At 47.3% G+C, this 14,588-nt stretch overlaps 1 protein-coding gene across 5 annotated transcripts in view; it reads left to right on the forward strand.

The window, feature by feature from the left end:
- Positions 1-14,521, forward strand: part of CYFIP1 (cytoplasmic FMR1 interacting protein 1) — a 91,073-nt gene extending 76,552 nt beyond the window's left edge. For 4 of the 5 annotated variants that reach the window (XM_067025760.1, XM_059055004.2, XM_067025758.1 and 1 more), the window contains 8 exons: positions 437-580; positions 837-927; positions 3,281-3,411; positions 8,891-8,963; positions 9,575-9,669; positions 10,444-10,682; positions 11,082-11,229; positions 13,215-14,038. In XM_067025760.1, the coding sequence (XP_066881861.1) occupies positions 437-580; positions 837-927; positions 3,281-3,411; positions 8,891-8,963; positions 9,575-9,669; positions 10,444-10,682; positions 11,082-11,229; positions 13,215-13,379 (1,086 nt within the window). In that variant the 3' untranslated portion in view covers positions 13,380-14,038. Of the gene's footprint in view, positions 1-436; positions 581-836; positions 928-3,280; positions 3,412-8,890; positions 8,964-9,574; positions 9,670-10,443; positions 10,683-11,081; positions 11,230-13,214 lie in introns of all 5 variants that reach the window. The other variant, XM_059055003.2, reaches the window with a different exon arrangement.
- Positions 14,522-14,588: the final 67 nt, after the last annotated feature.

Below are 14,588 nucleotides of genomic sequence, written 5' to 3' on the forward strand. Positions count from 1 at the left end.
CCAGGTCCATCCACCTCACTACAAATAACTCAGTTTCGTTTCTTTTTATGGCTGAGTAATATTCCATTGTATATATGTGCCACATCTTCTTTATCCATTCGTCTGTCAATGCACACCTGTTGTGTCCATGTCCTGGCTATTGTAAATAGAGCTGCAATGAACATTTTGGTACATGACTCTTTCTGAGTTATGGTTTTCTCAGGGTATATGCCCAGTAGTGGGATTGCGGGGTCGTATGGTAATTCTATTTGTAGTTTTTTAAGGAACCTCCATACTGTTCTCCATAGTGGCTGTATCAATTTACATTCCCACCAGCAGTGCAGGAGAGGGTATGGAGGAAAGGGAATATGTATGGATTCTTCATCTTCACCTGTGTGTGCAGCTATGTTGAAAACCCTGGCAACTTCCATCAAGCGCTGGCCTTCTCTGTCCCCAGGCTTTGAACCTGGCCTACTCAAGCATCTACGGCAGCTACCGGAACTTTGTGGGGCCTCCACACTTCCAGGTCATCTGCCGGCTGCTCGGCTACCAGGGCATCGCAGTGGTCATGGAAGAGCTGCTGAAGGTGGTCAAGAGCCTGGTATGTCTCCCCTCGGTAGGCTTCCTTCCTGGGGCGGGGGGTGGTGGTGGGAAGGATTCTGCACACAATTCCTGTGTGGGGAGGGACTTTCCATTCCATCTCTCACATCAGTCTCCACGCATGAGATTTCCTTTCCAGCCAAGGTCCCGGGTCGTTACCGTGCATTTGACTAACAGACTCCTTTTCAGAAGTGCCCGTCACACCCACAGCCTGCGTGGTGGTGTGGCTGGTGGCTGACACAGCCCATTTCTCACAGCTGCAAGGCACAATCCTACAGTACGTGAAGACACTGATGGAGGTGATGCCCAAGGTGTGCCGTCTGCCGCGGCACGAGTACGGCTCCCCTGGTGAGCACAGCGTCTCCCTGGGGTGCACAGGGAGGGGCAGTGTCAGCCATAGGCCCCCGTAAGGGAAATCGAGTCGGAAATTACTGATAAGGATCAGATCTGCCTTCCCCTGGTGGGAGGAGGTGGGGAGCCCCCCCAGAGCCTGATTGTTTCCAGCAGAAAAAAACAGCCAGCCTTTCAACCAGGAGCAGGTGTGCAGGAGGGCGTGTAGGAGTTGCTGTTTGGGGTGGGAATGCTGGGTGGGGATTGAGGACTGAACCCTATGCACCTTGGCTCTCCTACAACACCAGGATCTTGAAGATCACTGGCCAGGGAGGGGCAGGGAGCTCCACTGCCAGGTCCAACTGCCCAGAGGCCTCAGAGGCAACCCCATGCAAGGTTCTGCTTCCCCTGACAGTGCAGCCCATCTGTCTTTCTGCCTGGCAGCCTCCCTCTAATTGAGAGCCTGTCTCATTGGCTGGCTGACCGTAGGGCCCTCGGGCAGATGTGCCCTTTGGGGTGTCAGACAGACCTGCATTGGCCTGACCAGAGCAGATTTGAGGCTCTCCATGTGAACAGCCTTCGTGACCTCAGAAGGCATCGTTCGTGATAAAATTGGACTACAGGAACCCTTGTCTCTTAACAAAACTGCCTTTTGTCTCATATTCGTTACTACTTTCTTAAAAGCTGGACAACTATCTTATTAAGTGACTTGGGCCCACACGTGGGTCGCCAATGCGAGACTGTTCTGATGGGTAGTCGGCTGGTGTGTCTGAGCCCCCAGGTGTTGCTGGCACCGCCCAGGGCTGTTGGTGTTCAAGGAGACAGTGAGATGACCCATTTGGCCCCTGGGAAGGGGCATAACCGTTGGTCTGGCCTGGCTTTGGAGGATCTCAGAAAACAGATGAGTGACATTAGGATGGTAAAACTGTTGCTCAGATCCTGACTAGAGGTGGATATTTTAAATGTCAAAGACAAGCCGTTTAGGCCAAATCCAAAGCTGGTCTGGGGCAGAGCTGTGGACTTCAGGGCTGCTCTCCGAACGTCCTCGCCCAGCTGGCCTGGCACCACCGTGTGGATAGGGCCATGCTGCTGGGAGCACCCTTGCTCTCTCATGCCCGTTTCGGGGTGGACCGCAGAGAAGAAAGGATGGCCTCTCAGGCAGGCAAGGCTGTGGGGTCCTTGCCAAACGGCATTCAGGGCGTGACCTCTCGGAATGAGGGGTTTGAAGTCATTTAAGTTTCTGACTTTGTTCTCCTCAGGGTTTTTGTGGCTATTCTAGGTCTTCTGCATGACTACAGATTCTGGAGCCAGCTTGGGGATTTTTTTTGACTGTATCAGCATTGAATGGATAGATTGAGTTCTTTCCAGACTTTATGCCTTGTGTCTTTTCCTGCCTTATTCCAACATCCAGGGCCTCCAGGACAGGGGTGAAGATGTGCTGTCTTGCTCTGGAGCTCTGGGAGCAGGTGTGCAGATTCACCACTGAGTGTGACACTAGCTAGCTACAGGGTTTTTGTAGATGTCCTTTATCAGACTAAGTACATTCCCTTCTGTGCCTGTGAAGGGGTACTGAATTTTACCAAATACCTTTTCCGTCTCTACTAGAGATGACAATGTGGTCTTTCTCATTTATTGCGACGTGATGCCTCCTCTGAAGATACAGGCAGACCTTGGAGATAATTATTGCAGGTTTGGTTCCAGATAACCGCAATAAAGTGAATATTGCCATAAAGCAAGCCACATGAATTTTTTTTATTTCCTGGTGTATATAAAGTTATGTTTACACTATACTGTAGTCTATTAAGTGTGCAATGACACCATGCCTTATCAAACATACATATCTTAATTTAAAACACTTCATTGCTAAAAAAATGCTAACCATCATCTGAGCCTTTAGCAAGTTGTGACCTTTTTGCAATAGTAACATCAAAGATCACTGATCCCAGATCACCGTAACAAATACAGTAATAATGAAAATGTTCACATATTTCAAGAATTACCAAAATGTGACACAGAGACATGAAGTGAGGGGACACTGCTGGGAGAACGGCACCTGTAGACCTGCTTGATGCAGGGCTGCCACAAATCTCGTTTGTAAAAAACAGTGTCTGCGAAGCACAGTATAAGAAGCCATGCCTGGACGGGGTTGACAGAGAAAGAGGCTTTGGAGCTGAGGCTGAACACTCAGGCGGTGGACAGACCACCAGTGCAGGGAAGGTGCTGGGGTCAGGAGGCACGCGGCCATGTCCTTGTGGGCACGAAGGTGGTGTGAGAATGCTCAGAGCTCCTGTCGTGAACCCCAGGCTGCTCCCTGTGGGGCTGCCTCCCCTCCAGCCTCCCCCAGCCCCACACTCATGCTGTACTGCCACAGGCATCCTGGAGTTCTTCCACCACCAGTTAAAGGACATTGTTGAGTATGCGGAGCTGAAGACGGTGTGCTTCCAGAACCTACGGGAGGTCGGCAACGCCATCCTCTTCTGCCTGCTCATAGAGCAGAGCCTGGTGAGTGCCCCGCCCTGCCCCGCGTCCCTCCGAGCCCCCCTCCCTACAGGTGATGGAACGGGCCGAGCTTTAGACGCCTGATTCAGTGGGGTTATTTAGTGGCAGAAGGGGAGCAAGTATCGTAAAGCATCGACCTTTTCTCATGACTGTTTAGACTTTAATTTGAATTTGTTCCCTACAACTGGAAAATAAAAATGCAATGCAGTTCATCATTTAAGAATGTTTTATTATATAGTATTGGCTGCATCTAAATTAACATATGTGATATACACGTAAGGTAAAAGCACTGCTGCCCAGGGGAATTGTGTATGATGGAAAGTTCCATAGCTGAGGCTGTGGAGCCCTCTAAGTGTGGCTCCGTGTGAAGAACTGATTTTTAAATTTTGCTGAATTTTTTTTTACATTTAAATAGTTGCATGTGCCCCATGCCTACTGCAGTGGACAGCATAATAAAGCAAACACTAGGAGCCCACCACCACTAGAAAAGCACACATGGGACACCCACTTTCTCCACTGATTGCCTCCTGGTGGTGTCATTTAGCCTGTCCCTCTGTCCTCTGTAGACCATGTCAACTGACAGTTCTGCACTGAGAGCCTTGGTGAGTGTAGCACGGGCTCTTGGGTGGCCTCACTCTGCCTTTCCCTCAGGACTAGAGAGCCGGGCATCTTCCCTGGTGCTGGAGTCTTGTTAAATGCTCCGTTTGTATCTTTTGTCCATTTTACTACAAGTTGTGTATCTTCTGTATGTTACACTTCAGTGCAAATACCTCCCCCTGTTTTTGGCTTGTCTTTCCACTCTAAGAGTGGTGATGTTTGGTAAACTGATACTCTTAATTTGAGTGTAGTCTCTCTCTCTCTCTTTTTTTTCTAATGGTTCCACTTTTTGTATCTGTTCAAAGAAGTCCTTTCCTACCTAGGGGTCATAAAGATATTCCTTCATATTTTCTTCTCAAGGTTTTAGGTGTTGCTTCTCTTTAGTTTATAATCCTTCTGGAGTTGGTTTTTGTGTGTGGTGAGATGTGGACGAGGTTCTTGTTCTTCTGCGGGGAACCAGTTGTCCCTTCTCCAGTGGCCGAAGGACGACTCCTTTCTTTGCTGGTCACCAGTGTCACTCCGTCATCCTTCAGCTTTTTGTGGATGTGCTGGTCTGTTTCTTGGCTTTCTTTCTCACCCCACTGGTCTGTGTCTGTCTGTGGCTTCTGAAACGTTGTCTTACTCATGGTAGCTCTCACTTAAGTCTTGACACCTGACAGGACGTGCTCCTAACCTTTTACTTCTTCAAGCACATGCTGTCTCTTTGTGGATCTTTTGCTCTGCTCTGAAAGTATCAGAATCAGCTTGCCAAATGCATTGAAAAAGCATGTTGACATTTCGATGGGAACTGTTTTGCATTTCTGGCTTCGTCTGGGGAGATCTTTTCTCTGTTGCTTCTTAAAGCAGTCTCTTGTCTCCGGGGCCCTGGCAGCTTGGCAGAGGCAAGGTCGTGTTTTGCAGTGCCCGGGGCTGGGGTACCCGTACACTGTGCAGGGCGTGGCAGTCAGACTGCCAGGCCTGTAGGGGCTGAGCCACTGGACTGGCCCTCTTCCACCAGGTACACAAAAAAGAAAATATGTTGGCTCTCATGTCAGGGAGCCCAAGGTCGGGTACAGGGTACAGCCTCCGGCCGGGACCCACATCTTCTGGCTTCCCCTCTGCTACTCTGCTTCCGGAGACCCTTTCCACGTGGTGCCAGAGATGGGCAACTCCCAGGCCCTCACTGTCCCACTAGCTGTGACTCAGCCCAGCCCGCCTCCCCTGCAGTGGGAATGGTGGTGCAGGGCTGGTGGGCAGCTCCCGGAAGAGCTGGTGTCCAGGACAGCCTCACTCCAGGAACAGCTGAGGGAGAACTGAACCGTTTATCTTTCACGTGTATTTACATGTGAATTTTTTTTTTTTTTCCTTTTTTTGCGTTACGCAGGCCTCTCTCTGTTGTGGCCTCTCCCGTAGCGGAGCACAGGCTCCGGACGCGCAGGCCCAGCGGCCATGGCTCACGGGCCCAGCCGCTCCGCGGCATGTGGGATCCTCCCGGACCCGGGCACAAGCCCGCGTCCCCTGCATCGGCAGGCGGACTCTCAACCACTGCGCCACCAGGGAAGCCCCCCATGTGAACTTTTAACAACCAGATAAATTAGGGGAAATTCCTTTAAAGAGTAATCACTCATCATGAATTTTAAAGATTTAATATAGGAAAATTCCCTTCATGAGTGACTTTTCCTGAAACACACACATAAAGGGAACACTTGGACATTTGTTGGCTTCTGGAAGGAGTGTGATCCTGTGTTAGAAACTTAGGGAAAGAGAAATCTGGAACTGATGTGATCCTTACCTGCCCAGACCCTTCAGTAATTCCTGTTGTCTATCCCTGGACACCAGTGCAGCCCTTCTGAGGTGTCCAGCACTCTCAAAGCACCCCCCCCCCTTCCCAGGCATCCAGCACTCTGGATGGCCCCCTGCAATTCTTGGGGACCAGCCTCAACAGTGGCTGGGCCTCCCAGGTCTCAGGAGCCCTGCAGGTGAGTGCTGGGCCTCGGCGCCCAGGTGACACAGATCCCCGGTGGCTCTTCCCTTCTGAGACCAGGGCCTGGGTCTCAAGTTTACAACCTGTACTGGGCTCCCCTGAGTGACAAGCCCAGTGCTGGGCATCTAGGAAAGAAATTAAATCAGTTGATCTCAAAGCAAACTTTGGCTTATGAGTGGATGGATGTTTCTGAAACAATAAATAAAAAGGTCATCTACAACTCAGTTAAGTGCCATTTTCTTTTCACTGCAGATTCCATGACCCTGAGTGGCCCCTGGACACGGTGGCTCTACCTGCAGGAATCTCTGTCCCCACGCCCTCCTGCCCTCTGTGCACCATCACCCTTTGCTTCCTCCTTCCCCCCTCACCTGTCAGTGCACCTCCCGTCAGTGGCAAGAAGCCGCACTCTTTGTGTTGGGCGAATCTGCTCCCAGGCTCTGCCCCAGACTGGAATTTTGTGGTCTTGCATTTGTCCTTTTAGAAATAAGGGGTGGTGTTTTCCAGTACCAGAGGGGGACTCTGTAAGGTGAAAGATGCATGGCTCTTCTCACTCCATCTCATCAAACCCAGATTCTAGACACTGATCTCTCCTTGGTGGTTGTTTTGGTGTCTCCAAGGAAAGTGGTAATAAACTGTGTTTGGCATATGTGTGGACTCCCATTAATATAAATGGAGATGTTAAGCGTAGATGTGTTCTTCAAATTGTCACATTAGAAAAGTGGGGTAACTGTCACCCAGCTGCAGGGGGCACTGAGCCTGTGTTGAGGCCCCCAGGGTATTGGTGGCCCCAGCTGGCACCAAGATTTGGTTCAGTAACCAACAACGTTGATCTTACTCTGAACCTCTGCATTGGAGAGGTATGTCTACCTTTCTGAAGAAGGGTTTTTTCGTTTTGTTCTTTAAATTCTGCTCTTTAAGCCCAACCTGAAATTTTTGGTGATGTAGTTCTTCTTAGCTTATATGTGTGTGTGTTTACTGAACTTTTTGTTTCAGAATAGTTTTAGATTGCTTGGGGGTTTTTTTGGTTTTTTAAAAAATAAATTTACTTATTTAATTTATTTTTGGTTACGTTGGGTCTCCGTTGTTGCGTGCGGGCTTTCTCTAGTTGCAGGGAGCGGGGGCTCCTCTTCGTTGCAGTGTGTGGGCTCTAGAGCGCAGGCTCAGTAGTTGTGGCGCACAGACTTGATTGCTCTGTGGCATGGGGGATCTTCCTGGACCAAGGCTCGAACCTGTGTCCCCTGCATTCGCAGGCGGATTCTTAACCACTGCGCCACCAGAAAGCCCTGCTTGTTTGTTTTTAATACTGGATTTTATAGCCATTCTCCCTCTTTCTCTGGCTTGGTTTGGGTGCAGAAATTTGAGTTCATTGTCAATGACACCTGGAAGCTGCAGATAGCCAAGTGGTCCCTCTAAAAGTGGTGTTGCCAGCAGGCAGGTGCTTTTACCACCTATAGAGCCCTCCACCTGTGTGGCTGTGCCCCAGCCGTTCCACCCAGCAGCTCTCTTCCCTCATCAAAGTTTCCCATCCCCCATCCATTGGCCCGGCCACTTTCTTGCAGTTAGTCACCTTCCAGATGCCCTCCAACCCTCTCTTGGTGCAGATGGGCTGATCGCCTGTCTCCACTTGGCTTTTTTCACTTGACAGTAAATATATTTTGGAGATCACACTCCACATCAGTAAGTGGTAACGTTCCTCAGCCTCTCTTAGCTGCGTGGCACTCCACGGACATTGCCCCCATGCTGTGTTTGCATGCTGTGCCCTCGCCGTCTGACACCTTCCTTCTTTAAGCATGTCCTCTTTCGGCCCCCACGCCTCCTTCTCCCAGTGCAGCGGGCCTGGGGACCAGGTCCTGTGTGCACTGGCCTAGAGGGGCTCCTGTCACGTGTATGCTGCGTGAACAACTCGTGTTGTTGCTGGACTTGGGCACAAGAGACCGGGTGGAGGTCAGCCTCCCTCTGGAGGGTTCTGGAGGAGCAGGGGTGGCTGATTGGCTGCTGCACCGGGCTTACGTTAGGTGACGATGGGACCCCTCACTTGATGGGTACAGAAAGCCTTCTCTTCCTCCTCTTGGTCTTAGCCTTGCTTTCATATTTGGGGAGATCCTCAGAAGGGAAACTCTCATCAGTCAGTATGTTTTGACTCTCTGATAACCATTTCTTTAACAGTTTGTTTTATTAAGGTTTCAGGATGGGTGTAGAGTAGGAGGCGTGAGAGCCCATTCTCACCTTCCGCCTTTTTGCTGTGAGGCGAACGCACCACGGTCTAAGGAGCTTTCCCTTGTTTACGGCCCTCGGACTCGGGAAGGGCGCCCTGTTCTTGCCCATCTTTGGGTTCATGCTGGGCTTTTAGGAGTTCTGCAACCGCTGTGTCATTGGAAGTAAACTTTCTCCGTGCATTGCATTGTTCTGGAGGTCTTGCGTAGCGTGGGGTTTTATTGCCTCTGTAAAGGAGTTGGTGATTCAACAACAGGTTCAGAGCGACTGCTCAGAACCTCGTTTTGGGCTCTGTGGGGAATCGCTGACGCTGCTGCCCCTTCCCTCTGCCTTCTGCGCTGTTTACACAGGAAGCACCTCTTTCCTACCTCTGCACGGAGGGCTGCAAAACTGTAAATACGAAGGCCACGTGCAGTGCTGGGTTTACTCATGTCTCTGTTTACATTAGTCAAAAGTAAGTAAAAATGAAAATTCAGCTCCTCAGCCACATTCCAAGTACTTAATTGCTACATGTGGCTGGTAACTGCCTTAACAGCACGGCTAGGGGACATTTCCATCATCCCAGAGACTCCTGTTGGGCAGGGCTCTTTGCAGTGTTTAATTTACACTAAATGCCAAAGATGTGCCTTGTTTTCAGCACCTGATTTCGTTGTCCATTTTTGCTGTGAGATAAGCATCCTAACACAGCCTTCTTTTTCTTTGCTCTAGTCTTTAGAAGAAGTATGTGACCTGCTGCACGCAGCCCCTTTCCAGAACATCTTACCGAGAGTCCACGTGAAAGGTGAGCCAGTCCTCTGACCAGGGCAGGGATACGTGTCTGTGTGGCCAGAGAGTTTTTATTTTTTATTTATTTATTTTTTAAAATTTCTTTTTTAAATTTATTATTTTTCTTTTTTTCAGAGAGTTTTTAGTTACAGGCCAGCTTTGTTGGAGTTTCGTGCCTGTTCAGTCATAACCTAGGGTAATTGGTAACATAATGTAGTTAAATGAGTATCAAATAATGGAAGTTTTTAGGGCTGAAGTGCTGTGTCTTGGATGTGCTTCAGAATAGCACGGAAGCAGGGGTGTTGGGTATCTATGAAACAGGAGTGCCATCTCATGACTGTTGCAGCAGATGGGCACAGAGGATTCATTGTACTGTGCTCTGTTTTTGATTACATTTGGATTTTTCAGTAAGTTTTAAAAAGTGATTATTGAACAGAAAATCAATTCTCTGAGTTAAAATAGCAAATGAGCCAGTTCCATAAAAGAATTTTCAAAGAGAACCTACATGTATAACATTAAACATTTTTCATTTGGTTGGTTTTTGTTTGTTTGTTTTGACAAAATTAAACTTGTGCAGTTGTTATTCATACAGAGGAATAGAGTATAAAATATTTTTTTCCACTGCAGAGGGAGAGAGACTTGATGCCAAAATGAAAAGACTAGAATCAAAGTACGCCCCACTGCATCTTGTCCCTCTAATCGAAAGACTGGGAACCCCTCAGGTAATGCATGTTGGGGCCTCTGTCACTGCCGTGAGCTTGGCCCACACATTAGGCCACTGGCGGGGTTGGGGCTTGAGGGCACGGGCTCTGGGTGAGACCCAGCCCTGAAGCGTCGTGAGGGGGGATGAGCCCGCTCAGCTGCTCGGGCCCCAGTGTCTCAAGTGGGGCTCATAACAGGACCTTGTCACAGGGTGGCCGGGAAGTTTGAATGAGCTAACACGTGGAAGGGACTTAGAACATCACCTGGCACGTGAGACAGACACAGAAAATGTGACTCCCTTCACCAAGAAGGCCTTCTCATAGGTTTTTAAGAACAGAAGGCAGGGAGGAGTTCCGTGAATTTAGGCCAGCTACATCAGAGTCTCTCAACCTCAGCGCTGTCGCCATTTTGGACGAGATAATTCAGTGTTGTGGGGACTGTCCTATGAATTTTAGGACATTTAGCAGGATACCTGGCCTCTACCCACTAGATGACACTAGACCCACGCAAGCTGTGACAACCAAAAATGTCCCCACACATTGCCAGATGTCCTCTGGAGACAAATCACTCCCCGTTAAGAACAGCTATACTCTACAGTTCTCCACTCTGAAATACGTTTAGTGTGATAAGACATACAGGTAATAGCTGACGTATTTATTTTGTTGATGCTTATCTCTAAAAACCCTCTTCTGCAAGCTGGGATAGTTTCCAGTGAGTCAAAAACAAAATTGGAGTACTTTAGTTTCAGCACTCCAGCCTCCTGCCATGCCCGTGACATTCTGTCCTTCCTACAGCAAATTGCAATAGCAAGAGAGGGGGACTTGCTGACGAAGGAGCGCCTCTGCTGTGGCCTGTCTATGTTTGAAGTCATCCTGACTCGGATCCGGACCTTTCTGGACGACCCCATCTGGCGCGGGCCCCTGCCCAGCAATGGGGTCATGCACGTGGATGACTGTGTCGAGTTTCACAGACTGTGGAGCGCCATGCAGTTTGTCTACTGCATTCCCGTGGGAACACACGAGTTTACAGTCGAGTAAGCGCGTGCTTGGGGCGGGGTGGGGGAGAGAGCCTGGCGCTGGGCTAACACAGGGGACCATCTTCCTCTGGAAACGGAGCCCCAAATTGCTGAGCTGCTATAAAGCTGCTCAAGTGGGGGCTCTTGCCTGAGGCCCAGCAAGTGCCTCAGGGCTGGGCTTCTGGAGTTCTCTGAACTCATGGAAACTACTTGTGCAAATCAGGTGTATATTTTGCTAGATAGGAGGGCCGCAACTTCATGAACCCATTCTTCACGGAGGAGCCACAGTTTGCCAGAGGAAGCCCAAAGAGGTGTTTACCAGGGACACACCTCTGCTCAGCATTCCAGGCGGGGCACGCAGGGGGTTTGGTCACTGGAATCTGATCACTCATCCTACCCACTGCTTCTTGTCCCCAGGCAGTGTTTTGGCGACGGGCTCCACTGGGCTGGCTGTATGATCATTGTCCTTCTTGGGCAACAGCGGCGCTTTGCTGTACTGGATTTTTGCTACCATCTACTCAAAGTCCAAAAACATGACGGCAAAGATGAAATTATCAAGAACGTGGTATGTGGAAGTTTCACAAAAAAAGATACTTTCTAGTTATTATAAGTCGTTTTTCTGGGAATGTTTCTCATGCCAGGACAACTGAAGCTTTCTTTTCACTCCCCAAATGAATCTAAATAGAATTAGTAAGTAAAAGGAGTCTGGTACTGAAATACTAATGGTTCCATTATCCTTCTATTTTCAAGGTATGTAGACCTACTTCAAATTGTAGAGCCTTGTAAGATCTGCATTTTCAGATTACTGGCATACCCTTGAAGTCTTCTGGCTCCCTTCATTGTAGTTAAAGTGTGCTTGAGGCTTTTTTAAAGATCTTTTTGTGTTTTATGGATTCTTTGTAATTGAATTCCAGAAAATACTCTGCCATTATCTTTTCAAATATTTTAGTTTTTCTTCCATTTTGGGACTTCAGTTAGATATGTGTCAGACGGACGTATCTCGTCTCCACTTAATATCTCACAGTCTTCTAGGTCAGAAGTCAGGTACAGCACAGTTCAGCTGGGTCCTCCATTTACAGTTTCACAAGGCCACTATCAGTGTGTCTGTAGGGCTGTGCTCCTTTCTGGAGCCTGGTCATGGATCTGCTTCCAGACTCATTCAGGTGGTTGGCTCAATTCAGTTCCTTACAGTTGGAGAACTGAGGTGTCCATTTCCTTTTCCTTGGCTCTCTGGGCTGTACCCAGAGTACTGTCTTCATTTAACTAACTAACTTCAGCTCAGTCTGACCTGCTGTGCTTTTACTTTTGAAAGTCATTAGTTTATATTTAAAATGTTGATTTGGTTCTTCTTCAAATCTTGGTAGTAACTGATAATTTTATCTTCTTCATGGAATTTTTTCCAATTTTTATTCCTTTACACATTTCATGTATCTCATATTCTTTATTTTTTAGTTCTAGTATCTGAGGCCTCGAGGGGTATCTAAAACCCTGAAATGTTCCACTGTGTTGGACTTTTTTTTTTTTCTTTTTGGCTGCATCAGGTCTTAGTTGCGGCACACGGGATCTTCTTTGCAGCACGCGGGATCTCTCATTGTGGCATGCAGGCTCTTTGTTGCGGCACACAGGTTTCTCTCTAGTTGTGGCACGTGGGTTTTCTCTCTCTAGTTGTGTTACGCAGGGTCCAGAGCGTGTGGGCTCTGTAGTTTGAGGCATGCAGACTCTCTAGTTGAGGTGCGCGGGCTCTATAGTTGTGGCGTGCAGGCTTAGTTGCCCCACGGCATGTGGGATCTTAGTTCCCTGAACAGGGATCAAACCAGCGTCCCCTGCATTGGAAGGCAGATCCTTTACCACTGGACCACCAGGGAAGTCCCTGTGTGCTGGATTTTATTTATTTGGCAGCTCGTTTGATAGGGTTTTCTCCTAGGATTTTCACTTACTGTTCATATCCCAGAATTATTACCAACTTGGGACCACTTTAGCCTCATGAGAGGTCCAGGCTTCGTGGGGTCTCCAGGTGTAGCCCACCTTGCTTACTGCCCAGGCTGTCTCCTCATCCCACTGCTGCTGGTGGCATCGATCCCTGAGGAAGTCCTGGCTTTTGCTTTACTTCCTGCAGAGACAGAACCAGCAGCGCTTGTGGTTTTTTTATCCGGTTCTATTATAGCATGAAGGTCTGTCAAAGCATCTTGTCCACAATAACTGGAAATTTTTTAAAACCTGTGTTATTACTAGTTTACTGGTCTTTCCCCGTTGACCATATTATCTTCACCTTTACATTCCTGGCTTTTAGGAGGTGTCCTATAGGTTCTTAATACCTCTTTGTTGAATAAATAGGTCTGTAAGTTTCACAAATGAATCTACAGTTAGTACCATGAAACCAACAGAGAAATGTTGCAAAATGTATTCATCGGTCCAATAGTTAATGAGATGGTACGTGTCAGTAGTTTGCTCTGATTTTTCTGAGAAGATATGAAAATCTGGACATTTCGACACATGAAGAATAAATGTGTAACTGTCATTAGTAAAACATCCTAATTTTAACTCTTGTAGCCTTTGAAGAAGATGGTGGAGAGAATTCGCAAGTTCCAGATTCTAAATGATGAGATAATCACTATCTTGGACAAGTACTTGAAGTCGGGCGATGGGGAGAGCACGCCCGTGGAACATGTCCGCTGCTTTCAGCCACCTATCCACCAGTCCCTGGCCAGCAGCTGAGGGCATGTGTATCACCTGGTTTTGAAGAGTCCCAGTACTGACTGCATTTAAGAACTATAAGGGCATGTTTTTCTTTCCATAAACTATTTAGTGAGATTTTTAGGAACTATTTTTCAGTATCTCTGTGCCTGTTAAAGGGGGTGTTTTCAATCTAAAAGCTTAATTTTATAAAATTGACTTATTTTTCTACACTAAACTTGTATATACTTTTGGTAATTGGAAAGTCCGAGAATTTGGCTGCTGCTGGTTGCCATCATGTCCTTACAAAATTATTTTCCATTTTTCTATGGAATGTTCCAACAGCCACCTATGTCATGAAGTGCTGCTGAGTTCATCCATTTATCCTTTAACAAAGGATCCGTAACATTTAGGGAAAGATTTGTGAACTTAAGCAAGAACCTTAATTACCAGCTAATTGTGATAAAAACCCATTACCAATTAGAATTAAACTTAATGATTATTTAGCTTTTGTTTAGGGACTTTTCTGGTTTTTTTTATGAAAACCTTTTCTAAGTCATTTGTTCTTTTCCCCTTTTTGTGTCAGTGTTTCAGAAAATAGTGAACTTGATTTCTCTGCTTCTGCTAAATCCAGTTGTGACAAAATCTAATTTGTGAGGTATGATTTAAAGGTTACAGAAATAAAACTAATGAAACCCGTTTGTGTTCCTTCATTTACCGTGACCCTCCCTGTGAGCCCTGGCTTGGGCAAGGTACTTTCTCTCCTCACTCGGGTGCACAAATCAGGCCAAGAGTCTAGGTCACCTGCAGCCTTGGGAGAAGGGACAATTGTGATCATGACAGGAACTTCCATATGGCTTTAAAAACGTTAATACCAAGAAGTCCAGGTGCATCATCCATGGCACCAAATATAGTCTGAACTATATTCTGTTGTACTGTTTAACCTTGAGTTACCTAAAACAGAACCGTTCTTTACAAAGTTACCTAAAAATGTTGCTTTTGGTAATATGAAATAATAACCCTGGGGTCAGCATTCTGCCGCAGATTAAGAGGTAGCAGCTGTGCTCACCCTGTAATGAAAGTATAGAATATGATGAAAACTTAAGTTTCATGAGTAAATTTAAATAATTTACACTACTGAGTTTTATAAGACTTAATAACCAAATAAAAATTTCAAGTGCTGTAAGATGTTAAATACTTAAGAATTTATTACTAATAACCTGTGCATTCTCAATGAGGGCACTATCACAC

Source organism: Kogia breviceps, chromosome 2, assembly GCF_026419965.1.
Source record: "Kogia breviceps isolate mKogBre1 chromosome 2, mKogBre1 haplotype 1, whole genome shotgun sequence".
Classification (NCBI taxonomy): domain Eukaryota; kingdom Metazoa; phylum Chordata; class Mammalia; order Artiodactyla; family Physeteridae; genus Kogia; species Kogia breviceps.